The sequence below is a fragment of the Molossus molossus genome, unplaced genomic scaffold (assembly GCF_014108415.1).
Source record: "Molossus molossus isolate mMolMol1 unplaced genomic scaffold, mMolMol1.p scaffold_m16_p_7, whole genome shotgun sequence".
Lineage (NCBI taxonomy): Eukaryota > Metazoa > Chordata > Mammalia > Chiroptera > Molossidae > Molossus > Molossus molossus.
In genome coordinates, this window is record NW_023425401.1 from 63,112,285 (window position 1) to 63,132,748 (window position 20,464).

The 20,464-nt window shown below is 40.1% G+C and overlaps 1 protein-coding gene across 5 annotated transcripts in view; it reads right to left on the reverse strand.

Annotated features, from left to right (window-relative positions):
- The window catches only part of AMPH (amphiphysin), a 344,846-nt gene that overhangs the window by 53,426 nt on the left and 270,956 nt on the right, over positions 1 to 20,464 (reverse strand). For all 5 annotated transcript variants that reach the window (XM_036247404.1, XM_036247401.1, XM_036247402.1 and 2 more), the window contains one exon: positions 822 to 938. In XM_036247404.1, the coding sequence (XP_036103297.1) occupies positions 822 to 938 (117 nt within the window). The remainder of the gene's footprint in view (positions 1 to 821; positions 939 to 20,464) is intronic.

Sequence of the window (20,464 nt, forward strand, 5' to 3'; positions counted from 1 at the left end):
ATAAGTCAGAAAAGCTAAGAACCATATGATTTCACTCATATGTGGGATATAAAACTGAAACTCATAGACACAGACCATAATATGGAAAAAGTGGGGGAGGCGGTAGTAAAGGGTAAAGGGGGGCCAATATATGGTGATGGAAGATTATCTGACTTTGATTTTTGACACAATGCAATATACAGATTATGTATACTTGATATGAAATGTACACTTGAAACCTATATGACCCTATTGACAAGTGTCACTGCAATAATTTTAATTAAAATAAAAAAAGGAATAATCAAGATCTCAAGATGAAGTTTCTGCAATGTGGAGAACACCATCAAGTTCAAAACTATCAAGACTGAAAAGCATTTCTCTTAGGTTATAATCTCAGGTTTATTTCAAACGTGCCATAATTTGCAAAGTATGAGGAAGGAAAGTAGAGAAAACAGTAAGAAGATTAAATCCAAACCCTAAAGAAAGAGCTTTATTTAGGGAAGCCATAAACTGTGTCATCCAAACCTGGATATTTTTTAGTGGAAAAAGAGATACTCTTCATAATTACTCTGAGATAGATGATTCCTGGGCAAACTGGAATGCATGGTTATTCCAGATCCATGGATAGAGAAAGCTAATGGTAAGGGGAGCTTTAGAATAATTGATATTGACAAGGTCCCGATTTTACCCTTCATTCCCATTAGGAAATATTTCTTAGCCAAAAAGAAAAGTAGATAGTCATTTGAAAAGGAGAAGGGTCACTGAAATTCATCTGTTGCTTTATCGAGTTTATTAAAATTTATTAAGTATCATCTCCAAACATCATAAAAAACACTTGATACCTGAGACATGGGTGAGTGGGACACTCCAGCAGTACCTGCAGAGGCTACTTCAGGCTTGAAAGGGTCAAAGTCCAGATCCAACAAAGTCTCCTCTTTCTTCACCTCAGGAACTTCATTCTGTTCAAACAAAACAAAACATGCACAGCTTGAATCTAATAAGACTTCATCATGTAATCCATATAATCTTCTAATATCAGTTGATACCCCAAAAGCATGCTTTGGTTGTTTACCATTTAGGTGGCTCATCCACATGTACCCAGAGTCACTAGCTAAATGTGATGAGAGGGGAAATAACCAACTCTGGCCAAGTACAACCTAAGATGCCTAGGAATGTGGTCCAAGTTTTTGTCCAGCTCCAAGTCCAGTCAACAGAGAGAATGAGACATGTTTCCTAATGCCACAAAGATCTAAGGAATCTCCTTTTCTGCTAGTTCAGATCTCAGATCAAAAATTACAGATGACCAGATGGATAAAATGGGTCAAGGCATCAACTCATTACAGTAATTCACTGCTATGATGTCTCCTGTGAAGCTAAATTTAAAAAGGAAGGGATAATTGTCTATTGTGATCATATCTCATCAGCATCATCCCTTCAGAGAAACCCTATCCCTAGAGTTAATTAACATTTATCCACTCTTCATCCATAATATTGTTTTTCTCGACTGTGTGTATGAGGGAGGGAGAGTAAAAAACAGAAAAGGAGGAAGATAACAGAACCATGTCCCCCAATGTTCATTGCAAAATGAGCTCCCACTCCAATAACATTCTTGGATTAGAAAGATGTTAAGCCAAATAGGACACAGAAAGAAAGTCCTACATGATAATAGCAAAAATTTATAATAATAAATGCTAACGTGTTCATTTATTAAGGTATCATGACATAGGAAAATCAATGTGGATTTGAAGTTGGCCTAATACAGGCTCGAGTTATACAATAAGAGGCAGAGCTGAAATAAAGCCCCCATAAACTATAGCACAGTAAAGAGAATTGGGGTCAGTTTTCACACAAATAAAGTTACGTATATTTGATATTTACGATAAGCTTCAATTTTGACCATCTGTTGTCTGAAAACTGAAAGGTTACAACAATGGATAAAGTATTATATAAGAACAGAGATGTTTAGAGAAAAACTTTAAAGAACAGGAGTTATTTTAATTAATATTGATCATAAACATAAAAACATTTAACTCAGAAATATATGAAAAGCTTGGGAGCATAACTGGTAATACTTTTTTTTTAAAAGTATATCTATACTCACTGTAAAAGGAAATATTCTTATATATAATGATGTTGATTTTGAGTTCTCTGTTTTGCAGCATCATCACTCCTCACATATACTTTTTAAATTACACAAGGATAATGCTCTTCTGAGATCCTTCTTTCTTTAATAATTATAATTACAAAACTGTCAACTGATTCCCTTGGCCCCTATTCAAAGTCTGCATGAGTTTTGCTTTTCACCAACTCTTATATTGGTACAAATTATATTTTTAAAATTTTGAAAACACATTTTACAGTTAGAATGTGCTAGGCACTGTTCTAATAACATTATACATATGAATATTAACTAATGTTCATGCACTTTGCTGAAGTGTAATGATAACAACACTATTACTGCCTTTAAAGAATTAATTTGCTGTATTCTCCAAACTGTGTTGACCATGCTTGTCTAATCCTTACAAAAAATTGAGGAGCAGATGGCATTATTTTCCCATTTGGAGATGAGGGGACAAGTCTGAAGGAGGTTACCTATTGCCCTGGGTCTCCCAGCTACAACAATGCTGATGCAGTTAGATACCTGTGACTTCAGTGCTCTTCCAAGCTGCCACTGGGATCCTGTCCGACATCCCTCAACAGAGACCCTCAAGATCTACAGAGGGATTATCAATGTTCTGCAAGTCCTCTATAAAATTTCAGGATGTACAGATACATCCATTAGTCCCTTATGAGCCTACTGGATCCTCTTAAGGAACCTCAAATAGAAATTTAAAGATCATGGATCACAAGAGGCATCAGACTATAATTGCTATGCTGACCCTTGATTGAGATAAATCTGAGTGTGCAGCCACATTTTGCCACTTACTAGTTGTGTCTCTCTGGGCAATTAATTCAGCTTCATTGAGCTTCCATTTATTCATGCATAAAGTGAAAATAATAATACTTAATAAGGTTATCATGCATAATAAAGACAATAACGACATTGTACATAATAGCATATACTCAAAATGGAAATGAAAGCTAATATACTTAATTACTATCAGTAATTATGTATATCTATGTAAAATGATTGTCATCAAATATCCATAATATCAGTTTGCTTGCCTTTAAAATGTGTAGTCGGCCCAGCTGGTGTTGCTCAGTGGTTGAGCACTGACCCATGCACCCAGAGGTCACTGGTTCAATTCCTGGTCAGGGCACATGCCCAGGTTGTAGGCCCAATCCCTGGTATGGGGCATGTAGGCGGCAGCCAATCAATGTTCTCTCTCATTGATGTGTCTATCTTGCTCTCCCTCTCCCTTCCTCTCTCTCTAAAATCAATAAAGAAAAAAATATTTTTTAAAAAGAATGTGTAGTCGGTTTCTTCAGGCTCCATGTCTATTTGGTTTTCTTCCCTTAACATTGAGATGTCTATCTTAAGGCACTCATATAAAAGAGTAATTTGACAGAATTACCCAAAGAGCAAAAAAGGGGTTGCCTCTTTATGTAGTATTCCTTTACAAAGGGCAGAGAAGCACTCTCAAGTCTGTCATTCAGTGTTGAAACACAGTGGCATGTAATTTCCCTTAACATAAAGAAGAAAATTATTTTTTTTCATTCCTTACACCTGCATCACAATAAGAATAGATCAGATGTGGTTCCAACATTCTTAAGTACTGCTTAAGTAAAGCTGAATCTTAAGTACTGTTTACCATCAAAAGTCGAGAAAAAAGTGACCTGTGGTGTGCTCCTAGAAAGGAAACTAGGTATGGAAACCACAGTGAAGGAAAATGTCCACTGGGAAATATTACCAATTATAACAATCTTCTGTGCTATATTTCATGAGGTGTCTTCTACTAGGAGCATATACATTTATAATTAAGGTACTGAACTTCTTCCAATACAAATGTACAAATGGAACATAATCCTTATGCCTTGTCATGACCTCATAATAGATGGAGTTTACTTCCTTATCCCCGACTTGGGGTTGACCATGTGTCATGCTTTGGCCAACAGATGTTATCACATGTAATGCAAGCAAAGGCTTGAAGTACGTGTGCATAGTTGACTTGCTTTTTAAATATTCATGCCATTCACCATGAAAAGTAGAAGCTTTAGGTAGCCACTGGCCATAAAAGATGGGAACACACGGAGCTCACCTGGACCCATCATCACTAAACTTCTCAAAACCACTATTAAAGAGAAATTCTTAAAAGTGGCCAGAGGAAATAAGACATGTCATTTACAGAGAAGCAATGTAAGAATAACAACAGGTTTATCACCAGAAATAATGAAAGCAAAAAGGTGGTGGAGCAATATCTTTGAAGTACTGAGAAACTGTTCACCTAGAATTTTAAAATATTTTAAAATGGTTTTTTTTTTTTTAATTGGTTTTTAGGGAGAGAGAAAGGGAGAGGGGGAGAGAGAGAGAAACATTGATTGGGGGCCTCCTGCATGGCTCCTACTGGGGATCGACCCCATAACCTGGGCATGTGCCCTGACCAGGAATCAAACCAGCGACCTCTTAGCACATGGGACGATGCTCAATCAATTGAGCCACACGAGCCAGGGTGAAAGTATTTTTAAAAAACAAAAATTTGTGAGAAGAAAAGTTTTTTCAGACAGACCAAAGCAGCCATAATTCATTATCATCAGATCCACACTACAAGTAATGTGAAAGGACATTTTTTTTTCAGACAGAAGAAATGATACCAGATGAAAATATGGGTCTATACATAAAGGAATGAACAGCATCCAAAATGGTAATGGTAAGTATATATGCCTTTTCTTATTACTTAAATCTCCTTAAAAGATAATAATGACTGCTTAACCAAAATGGTAGCAAAGTAATGTGAAGTTTATAATATAGGTAACAATGCTGGGGAAGGGGGGCCGGAATGGGAGGAGGGTGTCAATGGGGTAAAAGGAGAAACATCTGTAAAAAAATTAATTAATTAAATAATAAAAATAAATAAATAATGTAGGTAAAAGTAAAATCCATGACAAAAATATCACAAAAACCAGAAGGGAAGAATTGGACTTCACTAAAGTAAAAAATTTTACTCTTCAAAAAGCACTAAAAAAATAACAAGACAAGACACATAGTGGGAGAAACCGAAAAATGGCGGCGGAGTGAATGGAGCTACACAGACCGTCTCCCAGAACCAAACTGGAATTACAACTATAACACAGACAAATCGACGGGAAAAACCAACAGAAAAGCAGCTTGCGAGGACCATACAACAAGGGACACTGACTCCATCCCCGTAGGCTTGCGAAGGCGCGAGATGGGGCTGGGAGCCCATGGTCGGCAGCTCGGCAGCAGCCTTAGCTGGGAGCTGCGCTCTCAGGTTACACTCCCAGGCGGCCACACAGCGCAGCCGGGACAGAGGCTGAAACAGCCACAGCCACTCACCTTGGGCTCCGGCAGAGGAGGGCAGGCTGGACTGGAACTGTGTCAGGACACTCGGGGTTTGGAGGGCACTCAGAGCTTTGGCTGAGTGCAGCCACTCAGGACGGTGGCCATATTGCTCCTTCCCAAGGCTCTGAGGAGAGGCAGCAGCCCCTCCCTCAGAGATCCAACCCCACCCAGGGGGCCATTGAAGTGCTAATTGAGGCTCACTAACAACCAGCATCTGCCCCACCCTCGTGAAAGCCCCTTGGCTGAGCAACAGAGGGAGTTTTTCAATCAACTGACAACCCAAAACTCATCAAGTAACCTAGACTGCTAGCCTCCAGGCAAAAAGCTAGAGGATAACAGTACCTTTCCTGGGCTGGCAACTTTAACCAGGAAAGTAAGACTTGACAGTGGTGTTCAACGTGGGTCCTCCCTCACTCATCTAAACACAGGAGAGGGAGCCACAAACAGCAGAACACCAACACCCACAGGGAGAATGTGACAGGCTCCAAAGCCCACAGTTATAGCCAAAATGGTGAAACACAGAAACAGAAGCCAAATGAAAGAGCAAGAGACCTCCACCGAAGATGAGATCAATGTGGAGTAATTAGGCATGTTAACAGAGCTAGAATTCAGAGCCATGATCCTGAGGAAGCTGGACAGCATGAGTAAGGACATAGAGACACTGACAATAAGCCAATTGGAAATTAAAAACCAACAAGAAGAGATAAAAAATGACATATCAGAAATGAAAAACACATTGGAAGGTTTAAAAAGCAGAGTAGGGGAAGCTGAGGACCGGATCAGTGAATTAGAAGACAGGATAGAAAAAATCAACCAATCAGAAAAACAAAAGGAAAAAACTATTAAAAAACAGGAAGACAGCTTAAGAGAACTATGGGACAACTGGAAACGTAATAATATTCGCATCATAGGAGTCCCCGAAGAAGAAGAAAATTAGCAAGGGATAGAGAATATATTCAAAAAAATAGTGAGAGAAAACTTCCCTAATTTGGTGAAGGAAGAAGGCATTCAAGTTCAAGAAGCACAGAGAGTCCCAAGTAAGAAGAACCCAAATAGGCCCACACCAAGACACATAGTAATTAAAATGCCACAAATTAAAGACAAAGAGAGAATCCTAAAAGCAGCAAGAGATAAGCAACAGGTTACCTACAAAGGGAACCCCATAAGGCTCTCAGCTGACTTCTCACAAGAAACACTACAGGCCAGAAGAGAATGGCATGAAGTAATCAAAGTCATGAAAAACAAGAATCTGAATCCAAGACTACTCTACCCAGCAAGGCTATCATTCAAAATAGAAGATCAAACAAAGAGCTTCTCAGACAAAAAAAGGCTAAGGGAATACATTAGCACCAAACAAGCCCTGCAAGAAATGTTAAAAGGACTGCTGTAATTAGCAGTACAAATGGAAAGAAAAATAGAACTACACTAAACAAAAATGGCAATAAATAAGTACATATCAATAATCACCTTAAACGTAAATGGATTGAATGCTCCCATAAAGAGACACAGAGTAGCTGATTGGATAAGAAAGCATGACTCATCTATATGTTGTTTACAAGAGACCCACCTCTCAACAAAAGATTCACATAGGTTGAAAGAGAAGGGATGGAAAAAAATTTTCCAAGCAAATGGAAAGCAAAAAAAAAAGCTGGGGTAGCAATTCCCATATCTGATAAAATAGATTTCAAAATGAAGACCATAACTAGAGACAAAGACGGCCACTACATAATATTGAAAGGATCTATCCAACAGGAAGATATAACCTTGATAAATATATGCACCCAATATAGGAGCACCAAAATCTATTAAAAATCTTCTGGAGGACTTCCAAGGAGAAATCGACAACAATACAATCATAGCAGGGGACGTCAACACCCCGTTGACAGCACTGGATAGATCCTCTAGGCAAAAAATTAGCAAGGAAATAGAGACTCTAAATGAAGCACTAGACCAAATGGATTTAATAGATATCTTCAGAGAATTACACCCCAAAACTACAGAATACACATTCTTCTCAAGTGCACATGGGACATTCTCAAAGATAGACCACATGATAGGACACAAACTAAATCTCTACAAGTTCAAGAAGATTGAAATCATATCAAGCATCTTCTCAGATCACAATGCCATGAACCTAGAAATCAATTGCAACAAGAACATGCAAAGACATTTCAACACATGGAGGCTAAATAGCATGTTATTAAACAATTAATGGGTCACCGAGGAGATCAAGGAAGAAATTAAAAACTTCCTGGAAACCAATGAAAATGAACACACAACAACACAAAATCTATGGGATGCAGCGAAAGCAGTTCTGAGAGGGAAGTTCATAGCACTACAGGCCTACCTCAAAAAACAAGAAACATTTCTAATTGACTGTCTAACCTCACAACTTAAAGAATTAGAAAGCAAACAAAAAGAAAACCCCAGAGCAAGTAGAAGGAAGGAAATAGTAAAGATCAGAGCAGAAATAAATGACATAGAGACCAAAAAAACAATTCAAAGGATCAATGAAACAAAGAGCTGGTTTTTCGAAAAGATAAACAAGATTGATGGACCCTTAGCTAGACTCACTAAGAAACAAAGAGAGAGGACCCAAATACAAAATCAGAAATGAAAGAGGAGAAGTAACAACCAACACCACGGAAATACAAAAGATCGTTAACAACTACTATGAACAACTATATGGCAACAAATTCGACAATCTAAGCGAAATGGACAAATTTCTAGAAACACACAGTCTCCCAAAACTGGACCCGGAAGAGATAGAAAACTTGAACAGACCAATAACAACTAAGGAAATTGAAGAGGTAATCAAGACTCTCCCAGAAAACAAAAGCCGAGGCCCAGATGGTTTCACGGGGGAGTTTTACCGAACATTCAAAAAAGAACTAACACCCATTCTCCTCAAACTATTTCAAAAAATTCAAGAAGAAGGAAGACTTCCAAACACGTTCTATGAGGCCAGCATAATTCTAATTCCAAAACCAGAAAAAGACACTACGAAGAAAGAAAACTACAGGCCAATATCCCTGATGAACATAGACGCCAAAATCCTGAACAAAATATTAGCAAATCGGATCCAGAAATACATCAAAAAAATTATTCACCATGACCAAGTGGGATTCATTCCAGGGATGCAAGGCTGGTACAATATTCGCAAATCAATAAACGTGATACACCACATAAACAAAATGAAGAACAAAAACCACATGATCATATCAATAGATGCTGAAAAAGCATTCGACAAAATCCACCATCCATTTCTGATAAAAACGCTCAGCAATGTAGGAATAGAGGGATCATATCTCGACATAATAAAGGCCATATATGAAAGATCTACAGCCAACATCATACTCAATGGACAGAAACTAAAAACATTTCCATTAAGAACAGGAACAAGACAGGGATGTCCACTTTCGCCACTCTTATTTAACATTGTACTGAAAGTCTTAGCCACAGCAATCAGACATGAAGAAAAAATAAAAGGGATCCAAATTGGAAAGGAAGAAGTGAAACTGTCATTATTTGCAGATGACATGATATCGTACATAGAAAACCCTAAAGACTCCATCAAAAATCTATTAGACCTAATAAATGAATTTGGCAAAGTAGCAGTATACAAAATTAACGTCAAGAAATCGATGGCATTCTTGTACATTAATGATGAACTCACAGAAAGAGAAACTGAAAAAACAATCCCATTTACCATCGCGCCAAAAAAATTACGATACCTAGGAATAAACTTAACCAAAGAAGTAAAAGACCTATTTGCAGAAAACTACAGGTCACTGAAAAAAGAAATAGAGGAAGATATAAAAAAGTGGAAGCACATACCCTGTTCATGGATTGGAAGAATTAACATTATTAAAATGTCCATACTACCCAAAGCAATCTATAGATTCAATGCAATCCCCATCAAAATACCAACGACATATTTCATAGAACTAGAACAAATACTTCAAAAGTTCATATGGAACCAAAAAAGACCCCGAATAGCCACAGCAATCTTGAAAAAGAAGAACAAAGTAGGTGGGATCACAATACCAGATATCAGGTTATACTACAAAGCGACTGTATCCAAAAGAGCCTGGTACTGGCACAAGAACAGGCATATAGACCAGTGGAACAGAACTGAAAACCCAGAAATGGACCCAAGGCAATATGCTCAATTAATATTTGACAAAGGTGGCAAGAGCATACAGTGGAGTAAGGACAGCCTCTTTAATAAATGGTGTTGGGAAAATTGGACAGCTACATGCAAAAAAATGAAACTAGACCATCAACTTACACCATACACAAAAATAAACTCAAAATGGATAAAAGACTTAAATGTGACCCGTGAATCCATAAAAATTCATGAAGAAAATGTAGGCAACAAAATTTCGGACATCATACGGAGCAGAATATTCACTGATACATCACCTAAGGCAACAGAAATAATGGAGAAAATGAACACATGGGACTACATCAAACTCAAAAGCTTCTGCACAGCAAAAGAAACAATCATCAAAATGGAAAGGCAACCCACTGTATGGGAGAACATCATTGCCAATGATGTATCAGATAAGGGGTTAATTTCCAATATATATAGAGTGCTCCTACAACTCCACAAAAGGAAGACAAAGTACCCAATTAAAAAATGGGCAGAGGAGCTGAATAGACACTTCTCCAAACAGGACATACAAATGGCCAAGAGACATATGAAGAAATGCTCAACATCACTAATCATCAGACAAATGCAAATTAAAACAACAATGAGGTATCACCTCACACCTGTCAGAATGGCCGCCATCAACAAATCATCAAACAAGTGTTGGCGAGGGTGTGGAGAAAAGGGGACTCTAATACACTGCTGGTGGGAATGCAGACTGGTGCAGCCGCTATGGAAAACAATATGGTGCTACCTCAAAAAATTAAAAATTGAACTTCCATTTGACCCAGTGATCCCACTGCTGGGAATATACCCTAAGAAGCCTGAAACACCAATCAGGAAGAATATATGTACCCCCATGTTCATTGCAGCACTATTTACAATAGCTAAGATCTGGAAACAGCCCAAGTGTCCACCAGTAGACGAATGGATCAAAAAGCTGTGGTACATATACACAATGGAGTACTATGCAGCGGTAAGAAAGAAAGATCTCTTATCCTTTGAGACGACATGGAGGGACCTGGAAAGTATTATCCTAAGTGAAAGAAGCCAAGCAGAAAAAGACAAATACCACATGATCTCACTTATATACGGAATATAATGAACATAACAGTCTGAGGAATACAGTAGATCCAGACACATGGAAGTAGGGCACATACTGACATCCCTCAGAAGAGGGGATGGGGGGTGGGGGGGTGGGAAGAGATAAACCACAGAACTTATAAGCATGTATGCATGACCAATGGACATGGACAACTAAGCCGGGGACAGGGTGGAGGGGGGGTGGGGTGGGGGCTGCCAATGGGGTAAAAAGGTAAAATATCTGTAACAAAAATAAATAAATAAAAATTCATAAAAAAAAAAAAAAAAGACACATAGTGGAAGAAAATATTGCAAAAATCATATATGATAGAAGACTTGTATCCAGATTACATAAAGAACTCTTAAAATTAAATTAAATACATAAAAATTAAATACGCAAATGTTTTTAACAGAAACCGATAAAGATATATTAATATCATAATTTGAAAGGACAATGGCTGAATTTACTTATTTTCTTAAGGCTGAATAACATTTCATTTAACTTCATGGTGGGAAGCTTATGATAAGACCACTACAGATGGCACTTTGCAGTTCATGTGAATAATGGTAAAGTATATCAATAGGGTTCAAGAGCTTTACATTTGCAATATCAGTATGGGGCATCTTTTAATCATTTAAAATTATGTTTTCAAGTGTTTGTTTCACAACTTTTCTTATATAGACTCATCAATTGTTATCTTGTTGCCACATTTGCTGTTTGTGCCTACTTACATTTAAACAATCCTGCAATGCCCTAATGAGTTGACAGTAATTTAAAATTTCTAGGGAACTGTTTCCCTAGGTTTGTTTGTTTTTTACTAGAACAAGTTGGTAGATTGCATAGTCATTCTTAGTGTAGCATGCCATTGGTTTTCTCATTGTCCTTACATAAACTGTGACTAGGAGTGGAAAAGTTGACAGTACTGAGAACAGAGATAGCGGGGAAGGTAGATAGGTCCTAATCTTACAATGAGGTTCTGTTTTGACTAGTGGATGAACAGATGAATAAAATGGTTGAGTGAAGACCCTCCTACCACTACATTCTGGTATTTACCAAGAATATCAGTGAGTGTGACAACCTGAAGAACTTCTAAAGAATGTGCTCGAAAACATACATTCATAATAATAAAGATAAAATGAGTGAAAAGATATGCTCATTTGCTGGAGGTCTAGCATCTGCTATCCCTCAGGTGGTTAAAATGCTGGCATACAGTCCCAGCATCTTGCTTTCCAGGTCTGTCCTGGAGCCACATAGTGTGGCAGAAAAGGACAGATTTTCTCATCTCTGAAATAGGGATAATGACCTGAAAATCACAAGAATGATGTCAAAATGAAGTTGAATGAGACCTTGCATATAACATACCCTGGTGTGTGGCTGTTCAATAGCTGTCCCGTCCCATTACGTGGCTCACTCTTCTCTCGCTGTCCCTCACTTGCGTGCTTCCCCATCTTGAGCTCCTTGTCTCTTCCTGACTCGTTGTTCTGTTTTTGCCTTTCCCCCTTCACCTGCTGGCCTCTATGTGCCAGTTAACTACCACCCTTATCCCATACCTCAAACCACACTCAAAAATATAAAAACTCAAAATGGATTCATGTCATTAGATGGATTGTAAGTTGCAAAAAGTCTAGAATTGGTAGAATGTGTGGAGTCTGAGAACTTTGGAAGGTTATGAGGCCATATAATGCGATGATTTAAGAATATGTTCAGAACTCCAGCTGATAAATGAACTGTTCTGCATGGTTATCCCTGTTGCAGAAATGGAGTCATACTGTGGGTGATCTGCTAGCATAGTAAAGTGACTATATTTTTGCCTTGAAATGCACTGTGTCTTTTTCTTCCTTCTGATTTTCATCTTACTAATTATTTCTGTCTTAAAAGAATGTTAACATACTTACTTTGAAAAAAATGTCAACTTAAAAAAGTGGTAGCTGGTTCAGATATATGCTACACTGGAAAAAAAGCCAAGGCAGTATTTAAAACCAGGTTACAGATTCCCAGAAAGTCTGTGTGTGTGTGTGTGTGTGTGTGTGTGTGTTTGCATAATTGCAGGTTGGTCTCATGGAGATTGTACAGATAAAAAGAACCATTGCATGAAGTTATTTTGCAAGCTGAAAAACCTATTTCAGTTTCACAAGCTAGGAAAAATAGATGATTTCATAAGTTAAAAATGCAAGATGCACCATTAGACTGAGGATCAGAGATACGAGTGTAGCATAGTTAATGGTGCTAACTTTATCCCGACAGTCACAGGATGTAAAGCCAGCAAGCAGGCACTACCAACAGGAGTGAAAGGCTTAGAGGAATAAACTTGCATGTTCAAAATATAATCCTTCTGGATTTGTAAATGAGAAAGCTATATCAAAGGCATCAAATATACATCATCATCATTGGGAAAAGATTTAGGAAAAAAAAATAGTTGACGGTGTCTCTTATGAAAAATATCCTAAGATAGGCCATCTTTTCTTCTTTACCACTTGACAGAAAGATGGGCAAACAGGGAACCTGCCCTTAAACCTATACTTTAGTGGGGGCTCACACATTTCAGTACCTTCCTAAAATGTTCTAAGTCCCCCTATGGTGTTGGTCCATCACATGGCCCTGGCACTCTGGAGCTCACATCCACCTGGTTACACTGAGATATGGTGGCTAGGTTTGTTTCCAAGAGTGTGGTGGTGAGCAGAGTACTCCTACTGGCCAGAATGGGGTTTCATTTATGGACTCCCATGACACTAGCCATGAGAATGTTGCGGATATGCTCATTTTAAGTGTCTCAGATTGTTTATATGGACAGAGTCCCCCTGCCAAAAATATATGCTCAGGGCCACAATCGCTGCTAAGGAAAGCCCAGGTGGGAGGGGAGGGGAACATTGAAATTAAAGTGAAGTCATCAAGTCAGAATAGAAAGCAGTCCAAACAAATTTTGAATAAAAAAAGAAACAACCTTACATGTATACATACCTATGTGTATGTATACATGATTGCTTTTTTTGGTTTTGCTTTCTTGTTAAAATCTTATTTATAAGCCATAAATTTGGTTCCCAGGGTCATAATCTTTTAAATCTTCCCCTTTAAAATATTTCACCAAAACACCCTTTTGTCAGGAACAGAGTACACTGGGATAAAGGGGAGATTGTTTGAAAATTTCTGACTTAAACAAACAAAGCTTTTGTTGCAGAACTTCTTGAACATACTGACATGAACCATGAATGAAGCACAAGGGGATGCAGTCCCTCTAGCCACATAAACCAAGCATCTTATGAGCCCAGAAGGGAAAATGCTGTTTTAAAAGAATAATGCAGGAACATACACACAGAGAGAGAATTTCTTTCTATTTAAGTTCTTGGGACAGAAAAATAGGGAGAAATGTGTTTGGCCTTTGACAGTCCCATTTTTGTAAACACAGAACCAGAAAAGCAAGATCAGCTTTTTGGTCTTGACACTTGGGCACGTCCCTGTAAGCAGGTAAGTATATTTCCCAAAGAAGTGTCAACGGTATATTTAATGTTTAGGGCCATCCAAGGGCTCTCAGGTTTGACAGATTTCTGTTTCCAATCCCAAGACACACTTAAGAGAGAATTATCACTGTGAATAGACTTGGTGCATAAGACACGCAAATCTACCAGAGATGAAGAATATTTTAATCATTATATTTTGAGCTTCTAGATAGGATCAATACAAAAACCTTTTATAAAGCATATGATAAAAATAGCAAACTGGGGACACAAACCTATCTGTTAAATGTAGAATGACTCTAACATTTATGAAATATTAAATAAATTTAAATGGAGCATTATATATTATATGTGTCTGGGAGAAAACCTTTTTAGTACATCTCAGCTTTCTAGCTTTCAATACTCTGCTTCTTGGCAACTGGCACCTCATTTTCTTCTGAAATTTCTATTTATTTTTTAATCATTTCTCTGTGCATGTCTAAAAAACGTTATCATCCAGATGAGACAATCCATTCACTTCTAATATGTAACTTGACATGTAATCTGATCAACATACCTAATATAATAAGCATACATGTACATGTCTGTAAGCCCAACAGGCCTAAACATGGAACATTTAAAGTTATATTATATTTAAATGGAGAAATTATATGCCTGGCCAGTGTGGCTCAGAGAATCAAGCATCGTCCGTTGGACTGAGAGGTCCTGGTTTGATTCCTGGACAGGGCACATGCCCGGGTTTGGGGCTTGATCCCTAGTGGGAGGCGTGCAGGAGGCAACTGATTGATGTTTCTCTCTCACATTCATGTTTCTATCTCTCTCCCCCTTCTTCTCTCTCTAATAAAAATCAATAAAAACATTTAAAAAAATAAAGGGAGCAATTTAAATGGTCAATCATGACATACACTTGATTCAGCTGAATACTGCCCTGGAAGAAATCTGTTACTTTGCTGTGGTACTCTGTTCATGGTCACAAATTTGTATCATGTGGAATCCTGAGACTGTAAAACAGTGGTTTTCACGTGTGATCTCAAGACCAGCAGCAGCAGCATCACCTGGGAGCTTGTTAGAAAAGTAGATTCTTGGCCCCCAGCCCAGATCTGCTGAATCAGAAACTGCTGGGTGGCATCCGAAGGGTTGAAGTAACACAAAATGGCTATATCTATATCTACAGAAGAACAAGCAACGGAGAAAAAAAATGGCGGCGAAGTGAATGGAGGGACCCAGACCGTCTCCCAAGACCAAACTGGATTTACAACGAAAACAAAGGCAAACCGTCAGGAAAGGGCAGCTGAAGGACACCTTGGAGGACCACTTAACCAGAAACACCCACTCAGTCCTGGTAGGCTTGCGAGGACGGGAGAGGGAACCAAGAGCCCAGGGTCCACAGCGGCCTGGGCAGGGGCCAGGGAACTAGAGGGGAAGTTAACTCTACCGTCTTTCTTCCCACCGTGCCCGGCCTGGAAACCCTGCAGCCGGCTAGGCTAGGCTCTCTGCTGAAGCCGCACAGACTCGCAGACCCCAGGCAACTCGGTGGGACCGGGGAACGCAGTGGAGAGTTAACTCTACCGCCTCCCTCCCTGCCGTGCACGGCCTTGGAAACTCTGCAGCCGGCTAGGCTAGGCTCTCCGCTGGAGCCGCACAGACTCGCAGCCGGCTAGGCTAGGCTCTCTGCTGAAGCCGCACAGACTCGCAGACCCCAGGCAAATCGGTGGGACCGGGGAACGCGGTGGAGAGTTAACGCTACCGCCTCCCTCCCTGCCGTGCACGGCCTTGGAAACTCTGCAGCCGGCTAGGCTAGGCTCTCCGCTGGAGCCGCACAGACTCCTGGCCCCCAAGGAACTGGGCGGGACCAGGGAACTCGGAGGGACCGGGGAACTAGGCGGAAAATTAATTCTACTGCCTCCCCTCCTGCCGTGCAAGGCCCTGTAGCCGCTGAAGCCGCACAGACTCCTGGCCCCCAGGCAACTCGGTGGGACGGGGAACGCGGCGGAAAATTAAGTCTACCGCCTCCCTCCCCGCCGTGCACGGCCTGGAAACCCTGTAGCCGGCTAGGCTAGGCTCTCTGCTGAAGCCGCACAGACTCGCAGACCCCAGGCAACTCAGACCCCAGGCAACTCGGTGGGACCGGGGAACGCGGTGGAGAGTTAACGCTACCGCCTCCCTCCCTGCTGTGCACGGCCTTGGAAACTCTGCAGCCGGCTAGGCTAGGCTCTCTGCTGGAGCCGCACAGACTCGCAGCCGGCTAGGCTAGGCTCTCTGCTGAAGCCGCACAGACTCGCAGACCCCAGGCAACTCGGTGGGACCGGGGAACGCGGTGGAGAGTTAACTCTACCGCCTCCCCCCCTGCCGTGCACGGCCTTGGAAACTCTGCAGCCGGCTAGGCTAGGCTCTCCGCTGGAGCCGCACAGACTCCTGGCCCCCAAGGAACTGGGCGGGACCAGGGAACTCGGAGGGACCGGGGAACTAGGCGGAAAATTAATTCTACTGCCTCCCCTCCTGCCGTGCAAGGCCCTGTAGCCGCTGAAGCCGCACAGACTCCTGGCCCCCAGGCAACTCGGTGGGACCGGGGAACGCGGCGGAAAATTAAGTCTACCGCCTCCCTCCCCGCCGTGCACGGCCTGGAAACCCTGTAGCCGGCTAGGCTAGGCTCTCCGCTGAAGCCACACAGACTCCTGGCCCCCAGGCAACTCGGTGGGACCTGCGAACGTGGCGGAAAATTAATTCTACCGCCTCCCTCCCCGCCGTGCACGGCCCTGGAAACTCTGCAGCCGCTGAAGCCTCACGGACTCACAGCCCCCAGGGAACTGGGCGGGACCAGGGATCTTGGCTGGAAATTATTCCCACCACCTCCCTTGCCACCCTGCATGGGCCCTCCTAACGCTATAGCCTGCTAAACTCTCCACTGGAGCCACACAGACTCCCGGAGAACAGGGGACTTGGCGGGATTAAAGTGGGTCCTCCCTGGTGCATCCAAACCCAGGACAGGGAGCCACAAACAGCAAAACACGAACACCCACTGGGAAAACTTGGCAGACTCCAAAGCCCACTGTGATAACCAAAATGGTGAGAAACAGAAACAAAAGCCAAATGAAAGATCAAGAGACCTCTACAGAAGATGAAATAAATGAGGTGCAGTTAAGCAAGTTAACAGAACTAGAATTTAGAGCCATGATGTTGCGGAAGCTCAACAGCATGTGTAAGGACATGAGCAACATGAGTAAAGACACAGAAATGTTGAAAATAAACCATCTGGAAATGAAAAACCAACAGGAAGAAAGGAAGAATGACATATCAGAAATGAAAAACACACTGAAAGGTCTAAAAAGCAGAGTAGGGGAAGCTGAGGACCGGATCAGTGAATTAGAAGACAGGCTAGAAGAAATCAACCAATCAGAAAACCAAAAGGAAAAAAAGATTAAGAAACAACAAGAGAGCTTAAGAGAATTGTGGGACAACTGAAAACGTAATAATATTCGTATCATAGGAGTCCCTGAAGAAGAAGAAAGTAAGCGAGGACTAGAGAATATATTCAAAGAAATAGTGACAGAAAACTTCCCTAATTTGGTGAAGGAAGAAGGCATTCAAGTTCAAGAAGCTCAGAGAGCCCCAAGTAAGAAGAACCCAAACAGGCCCACACCAAGACACATAGTAATCAAACTGCCAAAAATTCAAGACAAAGAGAGAATCCTAAAAGCAGCAAGAGATAAGCAACAGGTTACCTACAAAGGAACCCCCATAAGGCTCTCAGCTGACTTCTCACAAGAAACATTACAGGCTCGAAGGGAATGGCATGAAGTAATCAAGGTCATGAAAAACAAGGATCTGAATCCAAGACTACTCTACCCAGCAAGGCTATCGTTCAAAATAGAAGGTCAAATAAAGAGCTTCCCAGACAAAATAAGGCTAAGGGAGTACATTAGCACCAAACCAGCACTGCAAGAAATGTTAAAAGGACTGCTGTAATTACCAGGAGAAATGGGAAGAAAAATAGAACCACACTAAACAAAAATGGCAATAAATAAGTACATATCAATAACCACCTTAAATGTAAATGGACTGAATGCTCCCATAAAAAGACACAGAGTAGCTGATTGGATAAGAAAGCAAGACTCATCTATATGCTGTTTACAAGAAACCCACCTCACAACAAAAGACTCACACAGATTGAAAGTGAAGGGATGGAAAAAAATCTTTCAAGCAAATGGAAAAGAAAAAAAAGCTGGGGTAGCAATACTGATATCTGATAAAATAGACTTCAGATTGAAGGCCATAACTAGAGACAAAGAAGCCCACTACATAATATTGAAAGGATCTATCCAACAGGAAGATATAACATTGATAAACATATATGCACCCAATATAGGAGCACCAAAATATATTAAAAATCTTCTGGAGGACTTCAAAGGAGAAATCGATAGCAATACAATCATAACAGGGGACTTCAACACCCCGCTCACATCACTGGATAGATCCTCTAGACAAAAAATTAGCAAGGAAACAGAGACTCTAAATGAAGCACTAGACCAAATGGATTTAATAGATATCTACAGAGAACTACACCCCAAAACTACAGAATTCACATTCTTCTCAAGTGCACATGGAACATTCTCAAAGATAGACCACATGTTAGGGCACAAACTAAGTCTCTACAAGTTCAAGAAGATTGAAATTATAACAAGCATCTTCTCAGACCACAATGGTATGAAACTAGAAATCAATTGCAAGAAGAACATACAAAGACATTTTAACACATGGAAGCTAAATAGAATGTTATTAAACAATGAATGGGTCACCGAGGAAATCAAGGAAGAAATCAAAAACTTCCTGGAAACCAATGAAAATGAGGACACAACAATACAAAATCTATGGGATGCAGCAAAAGCAGTTCTGAGAGGGAAGTTTATAGCACTACAGGCCTACCTCAAAAAAGAAGAAAAATCTCTAATAGACTACCTAACCTCACAACTTAAAGAACTAGAGAGTAAACAAAAAGAAAACCCCAGAGCAAGCAGAAGAAAAGAAATAGTAAGGATCAGAGCAGAAATAAACGACATAGAGACCAAAAAAACAATCCAGAGGATCAATAAAACAAAGAGCTGGTTTTTTGAAAAGATAAACAAGATTGATGGACCCTTAGCTAGACTCACCAAGAAACAAAGAGAGAGAACCCAAATACATAAAATCAGAAATGAAACAGGAGAGATAACAACTGACCCTACAGAAATACAAAAGATCGTTAACAACTACTATGAAAAATTATACGGCAACAAATTCGAAAATCTAAGCGAAATGGACAAATTTTTAGAAACACATAGCCTCCCAAAATTGGATCAGATAGAGATTGAAAACTTGAACAGACCAATAACAACAGAGGAAATTGAAGATGTAATCAAGACTCTTCCAGCAAACAAAAGCCCAGGCCCAGATGGCTTCACAGGGGAGTTTTACCGAACATTCAAAGAACTAATACCCATTCTCCTCAAACTATTTCAAAAAATTCAAGAAGGAGGAAGACTGCCAAACTCGTTTTATGAAGCCAGCATAACTCTAATTCCAAAACCAGAAAAAGACACAACAAAGAAAGAAAACTACAGGCCAATATCCCTGATGAACATAGATGCCAAAATCCTGAACAAAATACTAGCAAATCGAATCCAGCAATACACCAGAAAAATTATCCACCATGACCAGGTGGGATTCATCCCAGGGATGCAAGGCTGGTACAATATTCGCAAATCCATAAATGTGATACACCACATAAATAAATTGAAGAATAAAAACCACATGATCATATCAATAGATGCTGAAAAAGCCTTTGACAAAATCCAGCATCCATTTCTGATAAAAACGCTCACCAGTGTGGGAATTGAGGGATCATACCTAGACATAATAAAGGCCATATATGAAAGACCTACAGCCAACATCATACTCAATGGCCAAAAACTAAAAGCATTTCCCTTAAGAACAGGAACAAGGCAAGGATGCCCACTTTCGCCACTCCTATTTAACATAGTACTGGAAGTCTTAGCCACAGCAACCAGACAGGAAGAAAAAATAAAAGGGATCCAAATTGGAAAGGAGGAAGTGAAAGTGTCATTATTTGCAGATGACATGATACTGTACATAGAAAATCCCAAAGATTCCACCAAAAGCTTACTAGACTTAATAAATGAATTTGGCAAAGTAGCAGGATACAAAATTAACGTCAAGAAATCGATGGCATTCTTATACACCAATGATGAACTCACAGAAAGAGAAACTAGGCAAACAATCCCATTTACCATTGCGGCAAAAAAATTAAGATACCTAGGAATAAACTTAACCAAAGAGAT